The following is a 27,619-nucleotide window of genomic DNA, read 5'->3' on the forward strand; positions in this document are numbered from 1 at the left end:
AAAGGTGACTGGAGGGTTGGGCTGGACTGGCTGGGCTCTGAGCTCTAGGCAGCAGACGTGCTGGGTTGCATGCTGCGTGCAGTGCTGGGAAGGGTGCCTCTGGCACACTGTGGGCAAGGCGGAGTTGCTCTCCTCCTGGCCTTCCTGCCCTTGCGGTGAGCCCATCCCAGGAGTGTCTGCCTGCTCTCAGTCCCTCGTGTTGGGGAAAAACCACCATTTAAGTTGAAGTGGAGTCCCAGTGCCTGGTTCCTCTTAGCTGGTGGTGATCCCCTGAGTGGTAGCCAGGGTAGAGATAGTGCCACTCCATTTCTGTCCTTTAAACATTCTCAGTGGGGAAATGATTGCGCCCTGGGGATTCTGGCAACTGGGAAGCTACAAAACTATGCTAAGGAGGTGCCCAGTAGGCGCCATCTTTCAGAGACCAGAGCTTTGGAGGAAACTGGCAGAGAGAGGGAACAGCGCCTTATCTTGAAGCCCCACCTACTTTCCAAGGATCGACTCTTCTAAAAAATCTTGATTTTAAACCCTTGTCATGCCCGTAACTAACAGACTCTAAGAGTAAGCCTGAGGCAAAAGAAAGTGTCATAAATGGAAACATAAACACTAAACCAATATTAAAAAGGAAAATAATAGCATGAAAAAAATTTGCAACAAATATGCCAAAGAGCAACTCTCAATACTGAATTAGAGCTTTTGTAATTTATGCGAGAACATCACCAAGATGAGCAAAGAATATGCTCAGAGGATTCGTATGAGAGAAAATAGAATTAATGTGAAAACGCAGTCCATTTCCCTAGGGGGAAAAATGAACAACTCATATTGCTGAGGCTTCATGGAAACTCATATGTATTTCTTGCCAGCTGCACAGTAAGGTTGATATAGTTCTTCTGGAAGGGAGTGAATGAGCTCTTATCAACAGCCACAAAACTATTCAAATAGTCTGACTCCATAATCTCCAGGACTTAATTCAAAAGAAAAGGAGCCACATGGACAAAGATGTTTACAGTGACATAATTTTATTATAGAGGAAAAAATGTGAGCAACCTACATGTCAGCCCAATACTGTGAGGTAAATTATAGCGTATAATGTGGTGTGGTTTGAATGCAATCATTAAAGTGATAAATATGATCCTGTAGAAGGAACAATGTTAAGCATTTTAAAGTCAAACGGTACATCATAAAATTATATGCACACTTTGGATTATAGCTAATAAATATTTACATATATATGGGTAAAGACTGGACATGAGCCCCCAAATAAAAACTGTATTAGGATGAAAGGTTTGGGGGTGATATTTTCCAATGTGAAAGCAATATTTGATATTTCTGATTACAAAAATGATATATGGTCATTGAAACATTTCTAAATATGTAAAGTATAAAGAAGGTAAAAACTAATATGGACAAAAATTTAAATGCCTTTATAATATTTATAGTGATGTTGGATATTAATAATATTGAAATTAAAGTATGATATTTGACTTATTAATTATAATGAAGTGAAAGTGAAAAATAATATTAAAATCATGTTTGCAAAATAAAAAATAACACAAAACAAAGGAACTGGCGATTCCTTCTGTTGAGTTTCTCCTTCCTTTCCCTGGCTACCCACCTTTCCCTTTTCTGCACTGGGTGTTACTTTTCCAACCTGCTACTCAAAGCTCTCCCATCAAATTTAGCAAAGTGAAACTGGTCCCTAGGACACATTCAGTCTCATTCCTGTAATCTCTGTATTTATAGGTATGGAAAGTTTGAGCCAAGGGGAGAGAAGGCCATAACCTCACTTAAAGATAAAAGACACTGCAGCTCACAGAGATTAGGTAACTTGCCAGGCTCACACAGCGAGTAGATGGTGGCAGCAAGTTCCAATCCATGCAAATCCTTGCTAGTTCAAATCCACCTGACTCCAGGGGCCAAGCCCTTAGCCACCCAGCAACACCGCCTCCCAGTATGAGAACAGTATTGCTCACAAGTCTAACAGATGAGTCCTTGAGGGTATTCTTAGAATCTGCTAAAGATCCGTTGACCCCAAGCATTATATCAGCCCTGAACTAGAAGCTCTAGGCTGGACACAGATGTCCCCCAACAGAGCTATCCCACCCATAGCTTTGTGGCAGTCCAGCTGGGAGCATAATACACATAATGAGGAATATGAAACCAATGGAGCCCGCTACCTGAAGACAGAGAGAGGGTAAAAACCACACGGCTTGCCTACTAGAAGAACAACATCAAGGTAGACCAAAAGCAAAGGAAAGCTCTACAATTTCAGAGGCACTGAAAGCATGAGCACACATGCATTTGCCGCAGAGGATTTAATTAATGCCTGCTGAGTCCCCATCCCCACCCCATCACGCTACCACATACTTTCCTTATACCCTTTATCCAGAGTTGCCAAGTGGTAAACCTCCAGGAGCACCACTTTTAGAAGCTCTATATGGTAGCTTATCCCATCACTCTTCAAAATGATCTTGTTCACTAGTTTCTTGATGTTTTGTCCTCCCCTCTCCCCAACACACACATATGTACTCCGTGAGTGCAGAGATCTTGTCTGTTTGATTCCTCTGAATCCCCAGGGCTGCCACAATGCCTGGTACATTATCTGTGCTCAATCAATATTTGCTGAATGAATCAATGAGTATTTAATGGTTGATATCATCTAAAAATGGGTTTCCAGGGTGGCTCAGTGGTAAAGAATCCACCTGCCAAGCAGGAGATGCAGGTTTGATCCCCGCATTGGGAAAATCCCCTGGAGAAGAAAATGGCAACCCACTTCAGTATTCTTGCCTGGGAAATTCTATTGACAGAGGAGCCTGGTGGGCTACAAGTCCATGGAGCTGCAAAAGAGTCAGACATGACTGAGCAACTGAGCAATCTGAAAAGATGGTGATGTGAGTATATATGCCTCATATCCCGATCCTGTTCCAAGTCCCAACCAAAAGAACTGACCAAAGTCTGTAAAGCGGACACCCGTGTCAGCTCTGGAAACAAGGAAAAAACACTATTCCGTGATCCTCAACACATTTCTGTTAGACACAGTGCAGATCTGTTCCTGGATAATTTAGAATAGAAAAGGGTATGACCAAGCCAAATTGTTAAACAGCAAAGACAACAGAAACTGCTTCCAGTATCAAAGACCTCGAAAAAATATATTATCCATATAATATAAAAAAAGAAAACACTTGAAGATGTTTTCTATCCAACCAAGAGATGAATCAAAATACAGAACTCGAGTATGGGAACGTTATGGTTAATAAAAAATGAAAAAAAAATTGGCAATAAGCAAATAAAGCATATAGTAAATAATCTAAATAATTGCTATAAACATAGAAAATAGAATGCAAGTGTAACAAATATTTGTTGGAAAAGAACATAAAAGATATTATTCCTGCCCAAACCCCAGGGTAAAGTAATGCAGATTATTCTGATGTAAAGCATAAAGTTTGAAGCAAGGCGATATGCTAATTTTCTCATTTTGCAAGAAGTTCTGTTATATGGTTTCTGCGGTTAATTACAGAAATATAGGTTAGAGCATGTCTTTAAAGACGTTAAGTGTAATTAGTAATAGACTATAAAGTAGCTTATCTTCAAAATTGCCAAAGGGGAAAAAGCAAAGCAGTCAATTTAGCAAAAAAATGGAATTCAAAGGAAACAACAAGGAATCATAAAGAGGAGAAATGTAAAATAAGATGCTAAAAAGGGGGGGAAGAGGCAAAACATCATTTATGATAATAAATGTATACAGGTTAATCTATCTTAGAAAAATATAACCCTCATTTTGGGGAAAGATACACTTTAAAGAGACTCAGAACAGTCAAAAATAAGGAAAAGGGCCAAGATGGCTCAGACTTCAGATTAGAAGAGTGTTTCAGTCTACCAGTGCTCAGGCCCCAAGGGATCCTGTTTATTTGGTGATGGGCACCCAGTGCAACACAGGTGCTCAAAGCTCCCTGGGTAATCCCAAGGTGCAGCCGGGGTTTGAGAACTACTGGTGAAGGAAAATGCAAACTATAAAAAATTAGTTTTAATACTAGTATTAGACCCTTGGGGGTTATCATATCATAACAGGCTCTTAATGATCCCCCCCCCGTTTTTTTTTCAGGCCAAGAGACCCCTGAACAGCTATCAAAACATTTCCTTTCACACCTAGAGAGACAGAGGCGATAAACTGACAGATAGAGGTGACAAATAGAACAGAAACTTGGTCCTGAAAAGCTCAGCCTTCTATCCCAAGGGATAATTCAGACTTGTTGCAATAAATGCAGGAAAAAGGAGTGTGCAGAGTTCAACAAACGTCTAATCTCTCTCACTCTGGAAAATTAGGTTTACATGTTACATCAGAAGGTTTCTCTTGGAGAATTTTCTTCTCAGTGTGCCAAATGAGGATTAAAAAAGTGTATGGTGATTGGATCTCATCACTGTCAATCACCCAGGTAAAGGAGGGACGTGAAGTGCCTTCTCCCTTTGGAAGCAGTTACCAGGTTGTGCTCAAGAATCTTGACCTTGAATAAGCCTTTAAAAGGTTTGGACTTTCAAAAAATAATAAAGGTGGGAAACTCATTACCAAGTAGATGCATCATTTCTATGCTTAATGTTGGATTATTATTTAATAGGACCTTGAGTAAGAAATAGAAGTTTTGTTGAAAAATGCTCTTTTACTCTCTTTTCTTTTGGTGTCGTCACTGCTAGTTTCAGTGCTTTTAAAATGATAATTCAATTACTAGAGACCCAGTGAGGCAAGACAAAAGCCAAAATCCAAAGGTGACCTTTAAAAAATGGGTGATATGCGCATTCCAAAATGAAGATATGACAGTTATGATACATTCGGCCCAAAGCACTGAAACAGACAAAATAAACCACTTTAGAAAACATAAGAGTTAGATAAAAAATACTAACCTGATGGCAAAAGTAAATAAAGATAAAAAAGATCTCTACAATTCTATGAGTGGGTATATGTTAAATGAAACTTTGTGACCTGCAAACAAGGAACAGAACCTTCCTCACAAGTGCCCAAGGAATATTACAGAAATGACCTCTATACTGGGCCAGAAAGAACTCTCTGTAAATGCCTCTACAAAGCAAAAACTGCCAGGACCCATTTCTATTCACAGTGCAAATAAACTAGAAATCAATAATAAAAGAATAAAGAAAAATTCCTAGTCAGCTGAAAATGTATGAAATCCTTTCCTAAGTAAGTTCTTGAGTTCAAAAAGGAAACAAAGGCTATCAATCAATACAGATTACTTATAATAATGATAATGGTACTAGGCCAAAGCTGTGTTTAAGGGAAAATTAATAGCCTTATTCATTACTAAATAAAAAAGAAATAAGTGAAACGAGAGCTCAAACTAAAAACATGACAAAGAGAATAACCAAACAAGATTAAGGACAGAAGGGAGAATAAACTTAATAAAGATAAAAGCAGAGAAAAGTTAACCAAAGAGACCAGTAAAAGAAAAACTTCTCACTGGGGTCCTCAAGAAATAAAGAGAGAAGATATATATACATAGAGACTGGATAATAAAATTAAGGAGATATGCCAATTATAAAAGAATAGTATGTACAACACACTAATACAATGGAAATATTCACAAAACGCAGAATTTCCAAGGAAATCTTAAATTGAGGAGACCGAAAAATATTTAGGGAGTAGGTAGTCTTAGGCCCAGAACTTTTAAATGTTAACCAAGCTGTAGTAGCCACGCTATTTAATTAATCTTGATACAAATATTCCCATAAGATAGTATGTGATATACAAGTTCACACTCACCTACTCACACATTGATACATCCACAGTGTAAACATAATCCTATACGTAAAGTGCTATCAAACCAAATTCAGCCCTAAAACACTAAACAAACATGAGCTATAATCAACAAGCCTTTATTGATAGGCAGAAAAGAAAACTAACAAATGAGACAAACTTTTTTTCTGGGTGACGAGTTCATATTGTTAAGATAAAGTGTTAGTTGCTCAGTAGTGCCCGACTCTTTGTGAGCCCATGGGCTGTAGCCTGCCAGGCTCCTCTGCCAATGGGATTCTCCAAGCAAGAATACTGGAGTGGGTTGCCATTCCCTTCTCCAGAGGAACTTCCCAACCCAGGGGTTGAATCCAGGTCTCCTGCACTGCAGGCAGACTCTACCATCTGAGCCACCAGGGAAGCCGTGTTAAGATAAAAATTGTCTTCAAATCATTGTACAAATGTGACATTATTCCAGGCAAAATTTAAAGCAATTCCAGGCAATATCCATGTTAATTTTTTTTCTGGAGTGATCGATCTGTTGGAATAAATAGGTAAAAAGATCCAGTCACTCCTTGAGAGAGACAAGGAAAAAATAGCATCTGAGTTGGTAGCTGGCATTCTAAGATGTCATATGTCTTGACCCACCCAGCCTCACAATGGCTCTCTGAGATGAATATTATTATTATCCCATTTTATCCCATTAATTTTTTATCCCTTTAATATTATCCCATTAATATTATCCCATTTTAGAGATGTAGAAGCCAAGTTTGGTGGTCAAGTAACCTGCCCACTGTCACAAGACATGTAAGTGATGTAGCTAGGCTGTAAACCCAGGAAAGCTGGTTCTGGAGCCCAAGCTTTCAACCATATTACCTATTTTTTCCAGTGGCAGGGAGGTTTGTCAACTCAGATACTGAAACATACTACAAAGCTGCAATAACAACATCTGTATTGTTATCAAAAGAGAAATCGGTAAGAACCAAAAAAAAAAAAAAAAGAAGAAAAAGAAAATTCAGAAATGGACACAGACATCCAAAAATGTAGTATATGATAAAGGAGACTTTTTAAATTAGCAGGGTAAATGTTGCTTGATCAATAAGGGAGTCTTGGACAAATGGCTAACCAGTTGATGAAAAAATAAACCCACATTTCACTCAGCATACAACAGAAATACCAGAAGAAAATATAAGGAATATTTGCATAATCTCAGACGTGGGGCAGGAGTTGCTTAACATTATACTGAAGTTAGGAAATAGTATTTTAACTTACAGAAATGAAACCTTTTTGGATTTCAAAAATCACCAGGCTTTCCAGGTGGTATAGTGGTAAAGAATCTGCCTGCCAAGGCAGGAGACACAGGAGACATGAGTTCAATCCCTGGGTTGGGAAGATCCCCTCAGAGAAGGAGATGGCACCTCACTCCAGTATTCTTGCCTGGAGAGTTCCATGGATAAATCAGTTTGGAGGGCCAGTCCATGGACTCACAGAAGTTTAACAGTGAGGACCAAATGACAATCTCTTTAACAAGTGGTGCTGGGAAAACTGGTCAACCACTTGTAAAAGAATGAAACTAGAACACTTTTTTCTAATGCCATATGCAAAAATAAACTCAAAATGGATTAAAGATCTAAATGTAAGACCAGGAACTATAAAACTCCTAGAGGAAAACGGGCAAAACACTCTCCGACATAAATCACAGCAGGATCCTCTATGACCCACCTCCCAGAGTAATGGAAACAAAAGCAAAAATAAACAAATGGGATATAATTAAACTTACAAGCTTTTGCACAATGAAGGAAACTATAAACAAGGTGAAAAGACAGCCTATGGAATGGGAGAAAATAATAGCAAATGGAGCAACTGACAAAGAATTAATCTCAAAAACATACAAGTAGCTCCTGCAGCTCAATTCCAGGAAAATAAACGACCCAATCAAAAAATGGGCCAAAGAACTAAACAGACATTTCTCCAAAGAAGACACACAGATGGCTAACAAACACATGAAAAGATGCTCAACGTCACTCATTATCAGAGAAATGCAAATCAAAACCACAATTAGGTACCATCTCACGCCAGTCAGAATGGCTGCTATCCAAAAGTCTACAAGCAATAAATGCTGGAGAGGGTGTGGAGAAAAGGGAACCCTCTTACAGTGTTGGTAGGAATGCAAATTAGTACAGCTACTATGGAGAACAGTGTGGAGATTCCTTAAAAACCTGGAAATAGAGCTGCCATATGACCCAGCAATCCCACTACTGGGCATACACACCAAGGAAACCAGAATTGAAAGAGACACGTGTACCCCAGTATTCATCACAGCACTGTTTATAATAGCCAGGACATGGAAGCAACCTAGATGTCCATCAGCAGTTGAAAGGATAAGAAAGCTGTGGGACATATACACAATGGAATATTACTCAGCCATTAAAAAGAATATATTTGAATTAGTTCTAATGAGGTGGATGAAACTGGAGCCTATTATACAGAGTGAAGTAAGCCAGAAAGAAAAACACCAATACAGTATATTAATGCATATGTATGGAATTTAGAAAGATGGTGACGATGACCCTATATGCAAGACAGCAAAAGAGACACAGATGTAAAGAACAGACTTTTGGACTCTGTGAGAGAAGGCGAGGGTGGGATGATTTGAGAGAATAGCACTGAAACATGTATATTATCATATGTGAAACAGATTGCCAGTCCAGGTTTGATGCATGAGACAAGGCACTCAGGGCTGGTGCACTGGGATGACCCTGAGGGATGGGATGGGGAGGGAGGTGGGAGGGGGGTTCAGGATGGGGAACACATGTACACATGTGGCGAATACATGTCAATGTATGGCAAAAACCACTACAATACTGTAAAGTAATTAGCCTCCAATTTAAATAAATTAATAAAACAAATAAGAAAAAAAAGGAAATATTGGCAAGTGAGTATAATCAAATATTTACTATGTTTAACATATGAGTGAAGTCGCTCAGTCGTGTCCAACACCTTGTGACTCCATGGACTGTAGCCTACCAGGCTCCTCCATTCATGGAATTTTCCAGGCAAGAGTACTGGAGTGGGTTGCCATTTCCTTCTCCAGGGGATCCTCTAGACCCGGTGATCGAAACTGAGTCTCCTGCATTGGAGGCGGACACTTTACCATCTGAGCCACCGGGGACGTCCTAACATATGAAGAACTACTCACACATTCAACGAAAAGATAAATGCTCAGAATAGAATTATAAGCTAAGGAAATTAAGAGACAAGGTTATCAAGTTGGCAAAGAAAAAACAGACAGCATGGAACATTGCAAAGCTGTCCATACAGATTACTTATAATAATGATAACAATACTAGGCCAAAGCTGTATTTAAGGGAAAATTAATAGCCTTATTCATTATTAAATAAAAAAGAAATACATGACATGAGCATTTAAACTAAAAACATGACAAAGAGAATAACCAAACAAGATTAAGCAGAGAAGGGAGAATAAACTTAATAAAGACAAAAGCAGAGAAAAGTTATGGGCAGGCCAGATGGAGACAGAGCAGTTGAAGGTAGGAGGGAAAACACAAGAGTGGTTTCCAGAAGCAGAGAAAGGCTAGCTGTTCTGAATAGAGTGGAGCCTCTGTGTAAAACCCATTGAGTTTTAGCAAAAGGAGGCTCATTAGTGACCTGGGTGAGAGCAGTTCCCAGGTGTGGTGGACACAGAGGTCAGAACGTATGTGGCAAGAAGGGACTGGGAAGTGAAGGGTGGCTACAGCAAGGGAAGACATCCCATCAAAGGGTCTGGAGGTGTTAAAGAACTTTACCTGTAAGAGAAGAGGGACCTGAAGAAATTCACATGTTGATGGGAAGGATGTGGCAGAAGGGGAGAGGCTTCTTCCACACGGAATAAAGAGGATGGGTGGCTAAGGCTCCCCATTCCCAATGCAGGGGACTGAGGTTCAATCCCTGGCTGGGGAACTAGATCCCACATGCTGTAACCAAAGGGTTCACACACTGCAACTATGACTTGGGTCAGTTAAATAAATAATAACTGAAATAAATATATATATATATATTTTAAAGAAGAGGATGGATTACAAGAGGCATAGATTCCTGAGAAAGCAGGAGGTGAGGGGGAATCAATAGCAAAATTTTTGAAATAGTGACTCATCGTGAAAGCAATATGGTGGGTCATGGTGCTAAAATAAAAGAAGAAAGGAAAAAACAAAAGGAAGAGAATGGAAAATACCTGAGTGCATTACAGGGTTAAAGGTAAATACTGTTTGTGAATCTGTTTCAATTATGTCCAGTGTGTGTGTGTGTGTGTGTGTGTGTGTGTGTGCGTGTGAATGTATTCCGTACTGCGTCTTACTGTTAGTTTAAAGGTGCTTGAATCCCTGATCTAGATCCCTGATCTAAAGCCTAAATGGGAAGTATAAGCTACAGGCACATTGGTTTTTGATGGTAGAGAGGACAGAGCACCTCTGTATAAGATGTGGGAAGGTGAGAGGAAGGATGGGGATGGGATGGTGATGAGCTGCAGGCTTGGCGTCTTTTGAAATTTGGATTTTGAGCATGCTGCCTGCCAGGCAGAAGACAAGATGATCATTCTCCAGGGTAAGGTGAGGAGGTGGGCTGATCCCAGGATGGAGGAGGGTGGAGAAGGCTTGGCAGAGCTTCCACAGGGAAGAATAGAACAGACTGACTTGAGGAACACAGATGGATGCTGGGCACTGTGCAGGCTTCATTGAGACTAGTGACCGTGAATGTGTAGCAGTGCCAATTTGCCTGGTTGGGCGATTTTCTCCAGCAGAGCTCACCCAAGCAGTAAAGGCCCAATTAGATTGTTCTTGCTTCACTGTGCATCTCTGGACCAGTAAACTGAGGCATCCCTGCTGATGAACGCTAGAGCTGAGTGGGAGGCAGGGGCTTCACAAACCCACTAGTGAATTCCTTTCACTTCCTTCTGCTCAGAAGCTCAAGGTACGGTAGTTTTCATCGGAGTCATTTTGACATCTCTGGCACTGGAGCTGGTGAAAGTTATTAACTTCCTTTGGCCCTAGGCAGCTGGGCGAGGTCTTCAAGGTCACACACATGAGGCTGAAACTGGCTACCTATCTGGGCTCATCCTTATCGCAAACAAGATGAAGTTAGCGCTTGGTTTTCTCCTCGAGAAGAATCCTGAGAATGCTTTCTAGAAACTCACACGAGCATGCGCGAGTATGCGTGTCGGGTTAAGTCGTGTCTCACTCTTTGTGACCCTATGGACCGTGGCCCAGCAGGCTCCTCTGGCCCTGGGATTCTCCAGGCAAGAACACTGGGGTGGGTTGCCACGCCCTCCTCCAGGGGGTCTTCCCGACCCAGAGACTGAACCTGCACTGGCAAGTGGATACTTCACCCCCAGAGCCACCTGGTCAGCTCCTTAGAAACTCACATGCACACATTCCAAAAGGAGCATCAGACATAGAGGGATGACACTGCCCGCGTATTTACTGAGCATGGACCATGTCCCCTTCGGTTAATATTTGATGTAAAGCCATGAATTGTGTTAAGTTTTTGCATTTCTTTGTTTTCTCCTATCCCCACCTCCTAGGCCGGCACGAGCACTGGCCCCCTGCACTATGTGAGTAGGGCCTTTGACAGAGCTGAGCCCTCTCTTGTTCCTGAAATGCTTCCCCTCTGTCTCTGATCACACCCACCCCAGGCTTTCCACTCCAGCTCCGACAGCCCCTTTGAATGACCTTGGAATGTCCTTACCAAGCTGGCATATTCACTGGGCATCTGCTGTGTGACAAAGACTAATTTAGACATGGTGGGGGAGGGGGTGGGTTACAAACCAGACAGATCGGCAAGTCCTCAGCCTCTTGAAGTCTGCATTCTAAATGGTAAGAAAGAACACACGGTGGAATGGGGGGAAGAGTGGATGGAGGGGGGATAGCTTGCTTTCAAGGCGGGGTCAGGGATGGCCCGTCTGAGGAAGCATCCTCTGAGATAAGGCCTGACGATACAGAGTCAGCCAGCCTAAGGGAAGATTGCTCCAGGTGGAGGCGATTGCAAGTCCAAAGGCCCTGAGGTGGGCACAGACTTGGTGACTGTGGTGGCGGGAGAGAAGGGAGGCCAACAGAGCAGGAGCAGGGTGAACCACGGAGCTAGGAGCACCAGACGAGCTGGAGAGGATGACGGGTCTTTCAGACCCAGGAAGAGGGGTCTGGATTTTATCAGAGCAAATTAAACTAAATATGGCCCAAATTGAGCTCCTAGTCTTCTTTCCCCAGCCTGGTTTTCCTAGAATCTTGCGTTTGGAACATTCCCTGGCATCAGGGAGTGACTCAGGCCTGCCCAGTTATGGGTTTTCCCTTGGCCCCATCTCACCCTACAGCACCTTCCTCACGCTCTTGCCTCCTAAACGACACCGGCAGCCCACACCCGCCTGCGTGTTCAGACTTGGTGTGTAACTGTCTGACATGCTTCTCCACTGCAGATCCCACCAGCACCTCGGGTGCGTGTGCAGGACTGACCTCTTTATCTGTTTTCCTAAGCCTCCTTCATTCCCTATCACCATGAATGACAATGCCCAGCTGCCTAAGGGAAACATATCAACCCCTTTCCCTTGCTTCCAAATCCAGTCTGTAACTAGCTTCTGCTGATTCTCTCCCTTCACTGTCTCTTGAACTCGCCACATCCTCGTCACACCCTATTAAGGGAAGGTCTTCTTCCTACTGCAATAGCCAACTGGTTTTCTGTCTTTAAATCTCATTCTTTTTGAATCCATCCTACATGTTGGCTCCAGAATGGATTTTTGTAAATCACAAATTCTCATGATGTTTCATCTTTGCTTGGAACTCTTGAAAGACTCCCTGTTGCACTGAGGATAAAGCCTGAACTTCTCTAAAGGGCACAAAAAGACCCCAACGACCAAAGGCCCTTGCCAACCTCTTTTATCTTTATTTTCTCACCTCCTACTGCCCATGACATTCCAGTCATATTGGACCACTGAAGTCCTGCAAATGTGCAAGTCAAATGCTAGGTCTTGCTCTGGCTATTTTTTTCTTTCTAGAGTGTTCTCTCCTCCTGTCCATCTGGAAAACTCTGTTAAGCATCTTTTCCATAGAGTGGTGTGGGCTCCCTCCCCCCATTTATGCTTGCTAGCTGCAGCCATAGAGTCTGTATGCCAGGATCATTCTGCTCAGAGCCCACTGAGGTCTGAATGTTTGAGTCCCCGCCCCCCCCCAGATTCGTACACTGAAATCCTAATGCCCATGGGTGATGGTAGTAGCCAGCGAGGCCTTTGGGAGCTACTTCAATAGTGAGGATGGTGTTCTCATGAATGGATGTGGTCAATGCTTTATAAAAGAGGCTCCAGAGAGATCCCTGGTCCCTGTCCATCATGGAAGGATATAAGGAGAAGACTGAGACCAGCAGGAGGGCCAGGGGGAGGACCCTGGCACCCTGGTCTCAGAATTCCAGCTTCCAGAACTGTGAGCAACACGTTTTTGTGGTTTATAAGCTACCCAGTCTGTGGCATTTTACTAGAGCAGCCAGAAAGCACTAAGGCAGCACCCAAGCCAACCTTGACCATTACCCCACTGGCCTGAGAGGTGTAGAAACCCCATGTTAGGAGGCGCTGGCTGGCCAGGTGTCCTCCAAACCAAAGCCTCTCTTATCCCTACCGTTTTGGCTTTGTCTTTATAATAAACCTGACACGAACATGATTAGTAATAACTATAATAAAACAGGAAACCAGTACTTACCAAGTATTTGCTATCTGATTGGTACTGTAGATACAATAGTGAATAAGACATATATTGTTTTAGGAAATTTACAGTGTCGTGAGGGCACAGGCAATCAACAAGTAAAAAAGCATTGCTTACTGCGCTCAAGTATATTCCCTGCCCTTCCTTGCTGCCTTATAGGCAGAGCCCTCTTGCCTACTCCATCGACTTTGGCCTGGTGACTTCGCCCCATGGAAGGTGAGACGGCATGACATAGGGATGTTCAAGCAGACACCTCCAGAATGAGAGGCTATGTAGGGTTCCCCTGAGCCCTGTAGAGCTGCACCTGACCTACAGCCCTCATGGGATGCAGGTGAGAAATAAATCCGTGTGGGATGCAAGTGAGAAATAAATATTTGTTGTTGTAATTCGTTGAGATTTTTGCACGGTTGATGCCATAGCAAAAGTTGACTCATACACTTAGGACAAGGGATGGAGAAATGGGAAAGTGAAGGATGGCTCTTCTGGATGGGGTAGTCAGAGAAAGCCTCTCTGAGGAGGTGACGGTGGTGATGAGAAGGATCCAGCTTCCTGAGGAGCATTCCAGCACGGTGAACCTCAGGTCGAAGGCACTGAGGTGGGAAAGAGCTGAGTACCCAGAGGTCTGAAAGAGGGCCAGGGCACCTGGGAATGGTGAGAGAGGGGAGTGGGCACGGATGATGGGAGAAGGAGGAAAGAGTCCATCTCTGCACCTCTTAGATCTGTGGCTCAGAGACCACCTTCGGCATCCAGGGCACTCAGCTGAGGCTCCATGCCTTTCTTGGCGTGGCGTCTGTCGGGTCATGGTTGGGGAGATCACAGAACATAATGCCCCAACTGGGACACTTTTGAGAACGAAAGATGGGACCACTCAATAATTGCCTTAGGACGGAAGATGTAAACTGGGATGGTCCCAGGCAAATATGGATGGATGGTCATCCCACACGTGGCCTTTTACTTTCCTTCCACAAAAACATCTTTTATCCTGAGCAAGTAGTTCCTCATTCACAATCCAGTCCCTTCTGGAAGAAAATCTTAGTTAGCAAAATAGAACTTCCTCAGAAAGAGACACATGTACCCTGTTCTGCAACTGTTTAAATAAGGACATAAACAACCTAGATGTCTCAGCAGATGAATGGAGCTGTGGTACATATACACATGGCTAAACTCTTGTGTTCTGATGAGATTGAAACTGACCTTGACTACAGTATACTAACCTTAGAAGACTGGCTAGAGTGTCTTGGACTAGAAAGTGACTGACATTCTAACATGTACCAGGCTCTGTGGGGAATTGCCCTGCTGCCTAAAAACTATCTCTGACAATGGCTAAAACTCTTGTGATTGGACCTTTTGTGCCACCAGGCCAAAATGCCCCAAACTCAAAAATGCCCACTCCTAGAGCTTATTCTGGGGCTTAGATCCTCTTTAGACCTGCTCAGAGGTCCCTGCCAAGGCCAGGCTCTGAGCTGGAGGCTCATCCTGAGCTGATGACTGAGGATCTCCTATCACCAGCAGGCAGGACAGCTCTGGTCCCTGATGATCTCAAGTGTGAGGACGGCGCCTGCCCTGTACTCCTGGGAAGGAGCTCACTTTGCGCTCCCCGGGCTCAGCTTTTACCCAGAAAAAAGACCATAAATTCTTAGGAAAGTATATGGAGACAGATCAAGCCCCTGGGCCCCCAAATTTGGGTTTGTCTGGTGTTGTGGAGGGGGGGAAGTTTCTGTACCTCACTTTCTACTTCCACATGTAGCAAAATTCAACTAACCACTCTGAAATCACACCTTGGTTGTGAAGATGCATTACGATGAAGCTTCTGAAAGGCAAGGAGTGCAGTCCCGCGCCTAGGCACCCGGGTATTATACTACACATCAATTTTCGCTGAATTGGAAACAAGGGGCATGTCCCAGTGCTCCTGTTGGAGACCACATCTCCACAAAGGCCTCTGCTCAGCGTACCTCTGAGTCTCAACCAGTCTGCGGGGGTGACAGCAGGGTCTCCCCACCTCTCCCCAGCATAGCCCAGTCCTCAAACCAGGAAGGCTCCAGACCAAAAGGTTTGCACTCTGATCCTCAGTAGTTCTTCACCTATTCTTCATTAATGTCATCAGCCAGACATGGCTATGAGCTGGCGAGAAGTCTGTGGGCATGACTAGCCCCAGAACCCAAGCCTTCCTATGAGTTCAGGAGAATGCAAGAAAGGGTATACTCTACATTCCCAACAGCTCAGAAGGTGCTCCTGGGACCCTCTTGGAGAGCCCCACCAGCTTCTCCAGAGCATCTTCCCTCAGGGAGACTAGAGCTATCCATGGTCCTGGCCACTCTAAGCCCAGTCCTAACTGCAGACCAGCAGCCATTGCAAAGTGGAAAATCACACTTAGTGGACGTCCCTGGATCATAAGGAAGTGTACTCGGATCTTCTTCCAGGGGAATCCACAGTGATACAGGCGAGTTTATAGTTAGCCTGAGAGAGCTACCTTCAAGACCATGGTTGGAGCAGGTGGGGGTGCGTGCTTGACCTGTTTCCCTGAGTAAGATGTGAGTTAACGAGGTAGCCGAGGGGAGTAGTCCTGTCACCGAGCCCATCTCCGGAGACCCCCAAGATTGCCTTTGTTGCCAGGAAGGAAGGAAGGGTCATTGTTCCCCCAAGAAGGGTAGCCCAAGGCTCTGCTTGAAGTCCAGTCCCTACAAAAGGCGAGCAGTGTCTTCCCCGAGAACACCCGCAACACCGAGAGCTTGATGGGGATGTGCTTCCAAGTGAGACGACAAGTCCGTCTAGAGGCTCACAGGTGGGGGAGGGTATTGGGAGAGCTTCGAGCCCCAGCCCCTGAGTCAGCAGCTGTGGAAACAGACCCTGATTAGAGAGGCTCTGGGTCTCTCCCATAGCTCTCTGAGAAGACATCACAGAGCACCGTGGAAAAGGCACAGTCTGCGCTGCTGCCTGGGGAATGCACTTGGTGCACACAGAAATTCAAACATTTTATAAAGGGGAAAGAACCTGTTTGCTCTGATCCCCAAACTGAAAGCTAAAGTGAGAAAAGCAGATATACCCACTTCCCCGGCCCCAACCCTCAAGGAGAGGTCACAATGCAGGATAAGACCCCTAAGGTTTAGTCAGTTTTACCAGCCCGCAGTACCCCCAGGTGACTGTGGTGCCCAGATACCTTGGCCCAGGACTCTTAGGTGTAGGAATATGGCCTTTGGTCTGGGCCTTGTTCTAAGCTGTTTTTGCAGTTTGGTTCTGGATAGATTCCTGGGTTTGACTGGGCTGAAATTTTGCCCATGATGCTCAGAAGAAATCTTCTGAGAATCTTCCAGTTGGAATGAATTTTTCTTCCTTACATACTGGCAGCACTTGGTGGCCACATCTCTAAATTGCAGTGGTTCAAAGATTGATTTACATAAAAGAATGTGCTTATCACACTCACTAGATCATGAGGTGCTGGAGGACAAGGACCACATGAGAATTATTCCCATCCCTGTCCTAGGGTCGAGCAGCACTGAGTCAGGTGTGGAGCAGGACCTCCCCTCCACATTTGCTGCATTCAGAGAAATGAAAGGCAGGTGATTGAAACGCTGAGTTGTGATGTCACAATACTGAACTTTGCATCCCATTCCCCACCAGGATATCAACATGGAGGTCAACATTCCTTGAACCCCAGAAGGCCAACACCATCATAACCACCCACATTATGCCAGCCTCATAGCAGCAACGTATGACCACAACATATGACCACATAAATTCTAAACCCATGCCCTAAGAGGCTGCCATCCTATCAGGGGACCAAGCCCCTCAGGAATGACCCCAAACACTCCTGCAAGCAATCAGCACACAGAGGGTATTCCTTATTAGCGGGGTTTACTATTCTGATAAAGATCATCTAGGAAAATTTTAGAACAATAATTCCTGGCTCCCATCCCAGACCTGCTGAATCAGAATTTCTGGAGATGAGACCAAGATTCTCTATTTTTAAAAGCCTATGAGTGATTGTAATAATTAGCTGGGTTGGGATTCATTTTATATTGGGCAGGGCCACCAGAGATACCTTCTTCCCCCATAAAGTATCAATTTAAAAATAAAGGTAACAAGTGATATTTGTGACCCACACTAGCCTGGTGGGAAAAGTGTAGATTTTACTTCTTTGGATGTGCTGGGTGCCTCCTTTGTGAGCCATCCCTGCCCATCCAGTCTTTGCCTGATGAGACCCTCCACCCCAACTCTCCAGTACACTGAATACCTTGGTTCTACAGGCTCAGTACTTACAGCCAGATCCTGAGCCAAGCCCAGCCAAGGCTGACAGTCACAGGAAGTCCCATCCCCTCAAACATATGAGTATGGCTCCCCAGAGTCAGCATTTGGTGGGCTTGTGAGGAGCCTGGCACACCCACAGGCGCACAGAGCTTCCAGACCCTCCCCACCTGCCATCCCTGCCCTACCATGTGTGCCCCAGCCCAGGGACTGGGCTGCTTTCCCGATTCGTGGTTTCCTCTCTAGTCCCTGCTGTGAGAGAAGCTCTTAATGAAAAGGCAGCCTCTTGCCCAGGCTCGGATGGCCTGCCTGGGTAGACGCTCTTCCCCTGGTGAGGACAAGAGGCTACCTTCCCCCATGAAGTATCTGTCTATTTAAGAACAACGGTTAACAAGCAATATAGGACCCACTCTAGCCTGGTGAGACAAGTGTTAAAGCTACTTCCTTGGATATTCTGATTGGAAATACTGGCAGGCCTCTTTATGAGCCATCTGTTCATCCAGGGTCAGTCCTCCCAGCCCCAGTCTCCCTCAACTCCAGGTTTCTCTCCCCAGGCTGCCCCTGTGGCCCCATCAGGCTTCACAGCCCTGACTTTAGTGCCCATTCCCCATTGCAGGAGCAGATACAGACCATTCCCACCTCCTGTCACTGCCAGGACTTTCTGCTCTGGAAAACGAACCCTTTGAGTTACTGCAGACCATCTACAGAGCAGGCACCCCCAGCTCCACCACAAGCTAGCACACGTCTTCAGTGTCCATGTGCTGGGGGACCGGGTAACAGAGGAAGGGGGCCTGAAACCATCTGGTTTCAACTTCTAGGAACTGGCCTGAAATTGACAAAGTTGGACCAAAGCAATCTCCAGGTTCTCTGTTACTCTTCCAGGGGCACATGAAGGTTCAAGGGACCTTTATGGAAGCCCAGAGAAGTAAGAAGAACGTCGTATCAGCAGAGGGAGCTCACACCACCCTTATCGTGACCCCTACCCCGATTACAAGCAATTACCAGGAATATCATCTGTCATACTGACGCTGACACTTTCAAACCCCAGCTGATTCCAGTTCTCTCTGAACATTTGAAAGAGGCAGTTTCCAAGGACTCTAGTTATCGTGATCATATTTTCTGGGATGAAGGAAAGGATGCTTGAAACTGCACTTGTCCTGGAAAACCTGGGGTTAAATATTTACGGGGAATGCGAGGATTCAGCCATGAAGAGCGAAACTGGGCATGCCTCACGTGTCAACAGGGCATTGCGGTTGAGGTGGGAGGGGAGTGAAAAAGCAGCTGCCTGTTTAAAAATACAGCTAGCAAGCGAAGTATGTGACCTATATGAAGAAAACCACAAAGCTGTTATATTTGGAAAAATGAAAGTAGATGAACAAAAGAGTGACGCATCGCGTTTCAGGATGGGAAGGCTGCGTACTATAAAAATGCCTATTTTCCTGAAGTTAATTTATAGTTTAATAGGAGCACACATACAAAATCCCAATAGGATTTTTTTTTACTATGACAAAATGATTCTAAAATTAATCTTGAACAGCAAACAGATGAGAATAACAATGAATATTCTGAAAGAGAAAATAATTAACGGAGGAAGGAGTAGTTTCCAGCTCTGCTAGATATTAGAACATATTATAAAACAACAATTAAAATTATTCAATACCGGTGCTAAGATAGAAATGAGCAGCGGAACAAAGCGGTGAGTCAAGAAACAGACTTAACTACATCCGAGGATTCAGAATGCGATAGAACAATTCATTTGCCTCAAATCAAAAGGGAAATGAATTACTTAATAAATTGTGTTGGAAAACTGTGTAATAGTTTGGACAATATCATACATTCATCTAAATAAACTCCAGATGGATTAACAAATTATATTAAAAAAATCAAATTACTGACAAATAACCAAAAATAGAACAGACTGTTCTTTCAGATCGGTGGCAGAATGATAACTTTGTCAGCTTTGAAAAGAAATCACAAATATCGAGAGATGTGTCTGCATAAATATGTAAAACAACTGTACAATGCAAACTAGCAAAACAGAAAGAAAGAAGAAAGAAGGCTGGAGACTGGGGAAAATATGTATGTCAAATGGAAAGAGCCTTCAAATTGAAAACGAAAACACCAACGCGACACTCTCATAGCCACGTGTCAGGACAGACAGTTGCTACCCAAGGGCTGCAAACAGCAAATGCTCCAAGTCCCTGCGGGGCAGGGCTGCACCCAGGCCAGCTGGAGAAAGGCCAGGACCAGAGTCTTGTAATGAAATCCTGACACCTCGTGCTCCAACAGGGACATGCTTCCAGCCACACATACCCAGCAGTCTCTCTCCAGATCCTCCTCCATGGACCCTACCCTCCCTTCTTTCTTTCACTCACTTTGGCAGCAGCCAACTCCTTTCGGAACCACTACACACCGAGTACGTAGAGACTGCGCATGTGTGTGTGCACACTTGTGCATATGTGTGTCTATGCATCCAACGAACCTCCTCCTTTTGCAGAGCCCCAGACCCCCTGGCTTCTCTCAGAACCCAGTACTGCCATTAGAGTAGCTTTCTTCCCAGCAGGGCCCCCCCTCCATCCTCCCATCTTTGAGGCCCAACTATTCTAACAGCATTGATGAAAGTCTATGCTCTAGGAACAGACGGGTTGTTGCTCCCCTGTCACACACCTCCTGTGATGCCTGCCACATCACTGGACCTCAATGAATATGTGTCAGATAAAAGAACGAACCTTCAGGGGGCGGTTTCTAAACGCATCTGACTCACCAATGCTTTCTAGATGGAAAAGCAAACTTTGAACCGCAAGAGCCCACTTTAATTTACATAATTATGTCTATCTTCAAGTGAAAGCGGGCTCTTTGAGGTCAAGGGCTGTGCCCAGTTCATCTCTAGATTCGCAGCACTTATCATAACATTTGGCACTTCATGGAAGCTGACAAGGGTGTAAGTTGACAAGCTGAAAAGGCCACACAAGTACTTGAGATTTGGCGATGCTGGTAAAGATTGCAGGAGATGCATGTGACCTATATGAAGAAAACTATAAAGTCGTTAATATTTAGGAAAATGGAGGGAGATGAACACACGGAGAAATCTATGCCATATTCCTGGATGGGAAGGACATGTGTTATACGAATCTTAGTCTTAACCTTCAAGCTTCCGTTACTGCCATTATGACCTGGCAGAACATTTTGGGGGAATGATATGAGTATTTTTAAACGTTCCTACTCTGGCCCAACAACCTCATTTCTGGAAATTTACTCAAGGACAGAATTCAAGAAAAGATCTAAAAAGGTCATATGCTTGAGGATGGGGTTCCAGGTGGCTCAGCTAGGAAAGAATCTGCCTGCTAACGCAGGAGATGCAAAGGATGCAGGTTCTATCTCTGGATCAGGAAGATTCCCGGGAGAACGAGTGCCAACCTACTCCTGTGTTCTTGCCTGGAAAATTCCATGACAGAGGAGCCTGGTGGGTTATAGTCCCTGGGATCACAGAGTCAGACATGCCTGAGCACATGTGAGCACGCATGCTTGAGGGTGTTAAAAGCTTATAAAAAATAATTGAGCTATATTGCATTTCCCCCAGAGGATAATTGGCTAAGTCATGGTCCACTCACTAGACAGAATGTTCCATAGATTTTAAGACTGGTAAAGTACAAAAGACATGTCGTAACATGACAAGATACACAATATAACATGAACTTCAAAAGATGGAATGCAAGACGGTATGCTCACTTTGATTAAAACCATGAACTTCAAAAGACAGAATGCAAGACGGTATGTTCACTTTGATTAAAACCATATGAAATATGTGTGTGCCTGGGTAAAAATCAAAAAGGAATGGCCAAATTGCCTTTGGTTGAAGGAAGTGAAATTAATATCTTATTTATTTAAACCTTTAAAATACTAGAGTATACCAAAAGCCTGTGTTGAGTAGAGGTCCTTGTACTCAAGATACTCCTTGAAAGAGTTACAGTACCTTGTATGGACATGGCACTAAGATCTCTCCCCTTCAGCCTGAGCAGGATCATTCCCAGAGGTGCCCCAGTTTAGAATTTTACCAGGATCGGCCACACCTACTCATGCAGCTGATTTGGTACATAGTAGGTGCTCAATACATCAAAATGGGTGGATAAATGGATGGGTAGGTAGAAAGAATGAGAAAAAAAGTAAAGATGAAAAAAGTGACTTCAACAAAGGTATATTGCAACCTGAATACTCTTCGGAAGGACTGATACTGAAGCTCTAATACTTTGGCCACCTGATGTGAACAGCTGAGTCACTGGAAAAGGCCCTGATGCTGGGAAAGATTGAGGGCAGGAGGAGAAGAGGGCAACAGAGGATGAGATGATTGGATGGGGTCATTGACTCAATGGACATAAACTCAGGCAAACTCTGGGAAACGGTGAGGGACAAGGAAGCCTGGCGAGCTGCAGCCCACGGGGTCGCGAGGAGTCGGACACGACTTGGTGACTGAACAAGTGCAAACACTGGCGTAGTCCCAACACGGGTCACGGATCTAGCCCTCGTGAATTTGTTTCACTCTTGTCAGTCTCTGTTACTTCATGGGAGTGGCTCAGACCACTGTTTGTTTCTCAGTCTGGACTAATGTTGTCGTCCTAAGCTTTCCATGTCCTTACTGACCTCTTGAATTCTGGAAATCTGGGGCAATAGAGAGAGTGTACATTTGGAACAGACGCCAATGCTGTCAGTTAACACTTCAAATTCCAACCCATCATCTAACGGTTCTATGACCTCTGAGCCTCGTTGAGCTTTGTTTTCATCTGTAAAATAAGACAGTAAATATTCCATGATGCTGTAGGGAAGAGTCCTATCTTCCCAATGACAAAACATGTAAGAAATATTGGCATCTTCCTTTGCCCCATGCTTCCTCACTGTCACGATTCAATAGTTTCTGATCATGACCTAATTTAAAATGCAAATACACAGATTTCATCATATTTAGAATCTGACAAGACTAGCTTATCCTATACTGGTGGTTCTCCATCCTGGGTGACTTTTCCCCCCCAGAGGATACAGGCAATGTCTGGAGATGTACTTGGTTGTCACAATTAGTAGTGGAAGGGGTGTGTGTGCTTTTGGCTTCTAGTGGGTAGAAGACAGGAGGGGTGCAGCTAAAACATCCTAAAATGCACAAGAGCACCCCCCCCATAAAAGAATTATCTGGCCCCAGATGTCAGTAGCGCTGAGGCTGAGAATCCCAATGATCTGAGGACTTAGTCCATTCTTCTGACCAGAAATCTGAGAGTGTGTGTGTGTGTGTGTGTGTGTGTGTGTGTGTCCATGTCCAGAGCGTGCACAAGGAGTGGTTGAGCGGAGTAACTCAGCGGAGAGAGGATGGGAGGGTGCTAGGAGAGGGCCATATTCTGCAGCATCCCTGTATGGAGCACCCTCCTTTACCTCCCAACCCTCCAGCCCCGTATCCTCTGTGACACTTTCCTTGAGCCCCTGAGGACCCACGTCTCCCTTCCCTGGTCTCTCAAGGACCGCTTGCTGATTTGTAACTCACACTGAATGCATCCCTGTGTATCCTCATTTCACACCTATGCCATATACATTAGGAACCGAGCAATTAGGATTCACGCCTTCTCGTGGTGGCTTACAAAATGGCCAAGGGAAGCCGGCATCTGCAAGGTCTTGGCATTCTCCTGGCGAAGGCTGTTTTGAAGCTTCTTCTGCAAGTGGCTGCTAATGGACTGATAATTGGTTTCCCGGCTTCCTTATGAGGTGTGAAGGGTTCTGCTAGCCTGTCAACAAAGCATCGCGTGTTGTGCAACCCACCATCAGTTATTTGTATCTTCCTTCTATTGTGTCTCTTGTTGTGGAGAAAGAAGGGGACAGGGTTATATGGGAGAGGCTCCCACATGGTGCTTTTGTAAGGAAGCCAGTGAAACAGGCCGAGTTTCTGGGAAGGTGAAGGGTGCTTGAAACCCGGGGGGCGCTTTCTCACCAGGACCCTGGGTTGAGTCCTGCAGGTGGAGCCCGGCACAGGGCAGACATGCAGTGAGAATACTGTTGAAGGGATGGGAAGTGCTATTGCTGCCGCCTGCTTTGGAGCAGCGGTCCCTGGAGACGTGAATCAGCCAAGGAGGAGGAGCGCGGAAGAGAAAAGACGCCGGTTCCCTCTTTTCTTTCAGAATGCTTCTCACGGTGAGGAACCGAGATGAAAAAAAAAGACCATCTACTGACCATCTACGACTGCGAAGGCAGCTCGCAAGCCAACATGATTCCAAAGTCCCTGCTCACTGCAGAGAATGTTTTGGGACATGAAGGCAAGAGTGTACTTGTCTAGTCTCGGCACGGCCATTCCCGAGTCAGTAACAGTTTTGAAGAAAATGTTGCAGCAGAAGGACAGTGCAAAGCTGTGCACTTCTCTGGACAAGTGCTCAAAGAAATCTGAGCCTTCAAAACACCCCCAACTTCAAGTCCTCTCCAAAACCCTCAGAAGGAAAGAACGACATTGTTTGCTAAATATTGTGTTAATATTTACCGTGACTAACATGGAAAATTAGGGCACTGAAGCTGACATTTGCTAGAGGTGCTTTTCTGCATACATTTATGACCATATGATAAAGCAGAGACTGACTGGACTATTCTATATTGTTATAAATGCTTACAGATATTGTCCTTTTTTCTATGGATCACACACTATTATAGGATCACACATCTATTATAGGATCACACACTATATTATATATTTGATCTAGGGTCAGGAGGAGAATGCCACATTTTAACTTTATCCCTCGAAGAACGAGCTCTGTATAAATGACCCACTTTAGAAAGTGGTTTGCAAGTGTTCATGATGGAAAATGTGAGGACCGTCCGTGTCATAGTTGTCTTTTTCTGTAAATATGATCACAAAGGCTTAGAATTGGGGAGTACAATGCTGTAAGATAGATCAGCAAAGCAAACTTCAGAGAGAAGCTGCCCTGGCCAGAGCCAGGAAACTGAGCCAAGACTGACACAGGTCTCCAGATGCCGAATCCCTAATTCTCTCAGCGCACCTAGATCGTCTTAGTACCGTCTTTCACCATGAGTTAGACCGGGAGTTCCCTGAAGGCAAAGCCTGAGACCCAGGGATGCATCAGATTAGGGGCTGGGGTCTCAGTAGAAGCTGACAGATGGCACTCACTTGTGACCTTGCTCATGGTGCAAAGGCCTGGGGCCAGCACGTCCTCTCTGGCCTCCTCCACCAGAGCCAGCATCCCTGAGACTCCAGCCGTGTCTGCTACATCGAGACGATCAGAAAAACCTGAGTGGTGGCAGTACCTTGGGGATATCACCCCCCATCTCCCAGAATCATCTGGAAGAAGTGCCATCCTTCCCCCTCCCCCCATTCCCAGAGTGCCTGCTTCACAGTTCTCATCAATAAGCCTCAGGCTCCTCTTCCTTGTTTTAAACCACAGAGAGCACTGGCCTGTACCCGCCAGGACTCCTCTGCCCTCTGCTTCTTCTCAGCTGATTGTAAGCAGTGCTCAACATGCTGTCAGCTTTCCTCCTGGAAGCAGAGAGCCTGCTGAGCAGCACTGACTGAAGTTTTCAGAGAGATTTCCTGAAACTACTTCTAAGAGCCAAAAGGGCAAATAAATTCCTGGAGGGCTTGAGTGACAGACCCCCTCGCCTCCCGGAGGCAGCATTTCTCCCGGAGGCCTGCGTTTCTCAGTTTGTGGAGTAGGGAGCTTTATCCTGGTTCTGAGTTACTGGCTGGCTCTGAGGCACACTCCACTCCTGCCAGCTCTCTGCCCTAAAGTCTGACCCTTTCCAGTTCTCTCTGCTTTGTTTCTCCCAGATGGATTTCAGAGATGGAGCCCCCATGCTCCCTGGGACTCCTGCAGCCCAGACCTTTTGCCTTCTGAGGACTTGACTCTGACAGGCTCTGCAGGGCTCCATTCAACCCGCCCATTCAGCCCTAGGCTCATCTCTGAACCTGCCCAGCCCTGGTCCCTGCTAACCTCCCCTGCCCCCTGCCTCACCCCTAGCTTCCAGGGTGCACGTTGTCAGCCACTATATTCTAACCACATCAGGCCAGAGATCCGTGACTGATTCCACACAATATATTTTTTAATAATTTGATTTGCTCAATGTGCATCTAAGAGCAATTTGATCTTTAAAAACCTCTGCAAGAATCTTTACATAAAACTCACAAGTCATAAAAAATGCTTTGCCAACTATACAAAGTGATTTTTTTCGTTGTTTGAGAAGCAGTCACTGTGGTATGACCCGGCTCAGCCATTCCCGAGCCAAACTCTCCATCATCACAGATATTCCTTATAGTCTCCCAGGTTACTCCTCTCCCCGCCACCAGGGGCCAACCTTGTCTGTGAGGCAGCACCTGAGAAACCCACTGAGAAGGGAGAAGAGAAGTCAGGCTGCCAGCCCTTCCCTGGGGAAAGCAGACTGTAAGAGATGGAGGGTGGCGGGGGTGAGCGTTGGGAGAAAAAGAGACGACAGCCCAGAGAAGGAGAACCTTTGATGCCTGAACAAAGACCAAGCCTGCTCCTTTACACACTGCCCCCTCACGCTAGCTGATTTCCCTGGGAGCCAGGACTTAAAGTATTATTTGCGCCGGAAAGCAAAGTCAGACCATCCCAGAGGAGGGAAGAAAAGAATCCTTGTTGTCCCCAGAGAACAGAGCACTCAACTCCAACCCCTTCTCCCAAAGATCAACAATTCAAAGACAGCTGGATCCCAACCCCTCCCTACATCTGATGCAAGAGGAAGCAATTGGATGAAACCCGCATGTCCCGGCACGGCCATGGTATCCCACAGTACCCCCAGGCTGGCAGAGCGTCTAGAGTCTTACGAACTTTGCCAGCACCTTCCACCCTGACTCGACTGTGTGGTGTCACCGACAACTAGAATGGTGGGGAGGAAACGTCTGGGTTTGACAGTGTTTGCAAGGGTCACCAGGGAGAGGAAGGCGGTGTCGAAGAAGCCCCAGATGTCAAGAGCAGTCATGCTCAGAGCCACACCATCCACGTCACTGCCAGAAATGAGGACTCAGCCAGAGACGTTTCAAGAAAGAGAAGAAACCAACCAGAGTGAAACTGTGGTTACAACCCTACGAGGTTCCCAAGGACAGGGCCCCCAGATAAGCTAGGACATGGGTCCCCGGCTTCTGAGTAGAAGCGACCCCCCTCCCTGCTCACTTACACACGCAGCCTGGCTTCTTAGCCGACCACTGGTTATTCTTTTGGCACGTGATTGCCTTCTGCCCCACCAGCTCAAAGGCAGGCTGGCACTCAAACTGGAGGGTGTCCCCGTGGCGGAACCGGGAGCCTTCCCGCCGGCCGTAGGCAGGTACGCCGGGATCTCCGCAGCTGCCCTGCTCGATCTCTGCAAGAGAGGAGAGGAGAGAACAGACAGATGTGGTGACTCCACACCGCCTGAGGCTGGGGCGCCACCCTGCACCTCCGCCACGAGGGCATGGCTCGGACAGACCCCGTGGGTGTCCGATGAGAAGCCCTGCAAGGTCCTGTTTAAAACAGCATCCTGGGAGGAACGGGCCCTCCGGCTCCAGGACTCCGCACCCATGAGGAGCCCTCCAGGTGCTTGGCTGTTTTCATTCTGGGAAGGTGGTTGTATGTTCCCTATGAGACACCGTCCTAGGGATTCACGGGTTCACAGGGTTTGGAGCCTTCTTTCCTGACTGGACTCTGCATTCAGATTATGCCTGTTCCCTGGTAGGTTTCAGGCTCAGTCCCTTCCTGAGCAGTGAAGGTAAGAACAAGAATGGGAGGGAGGCTGCCTTTGTGCACCCAGAGATGATGTGAGAATCAATATTCACTGCCTTCTGACCTGGAAGCACTTTCACGAAGATATATTTTTAATTCTGTTTGAGACAGGAGCAGGTAAAATGGAAAAACACAGGACTCATCAGGTATGCTTCT

At 45.3% G+C, this 27,619-nt stretch overlaps 1 protein-coding gene across 2 annotated transcripts in view; it reads right to left on the reverse strand.

Annotated features, from left to right (window-relative positions):
• CSMD2 (CUB and Sushi multiple domains 2) overlaps positions 1-27,619 on the reverse strand; it is a 683,354-nt gene that overhangs the window by 243,943 nt on the left and 411,792 nt on the right. For both annotated transcript variants that reach the window (XM_027967572.3, XM_060416549.1), the window contains exon 13: positions 26,883-27,065. In XM_027967572.3, coding sequence (XP_027823373.2) covers positions 26,883-27,065 — 183 coding nt within the window. The remainder of the gene's footprint in view (positions 1-26,882; positions 27,066-27,619) is intronic.

This window comes from Ovis aries, chromosome 1 (genome assembly GCF_016772045.2).
Source record: "Ovis aries strain OAR_USU_Benz2616 breed Rambouillet chromosome 1, ARS-UI_Ramb_v3.0, whole genome shotgun sequence".
NCBI classification, from domain to species: Eukaryota; Metazoa; Chordata; class Mammalia; order Artiodactyla; family Bovidae; genus Ovis; species Ovis aries.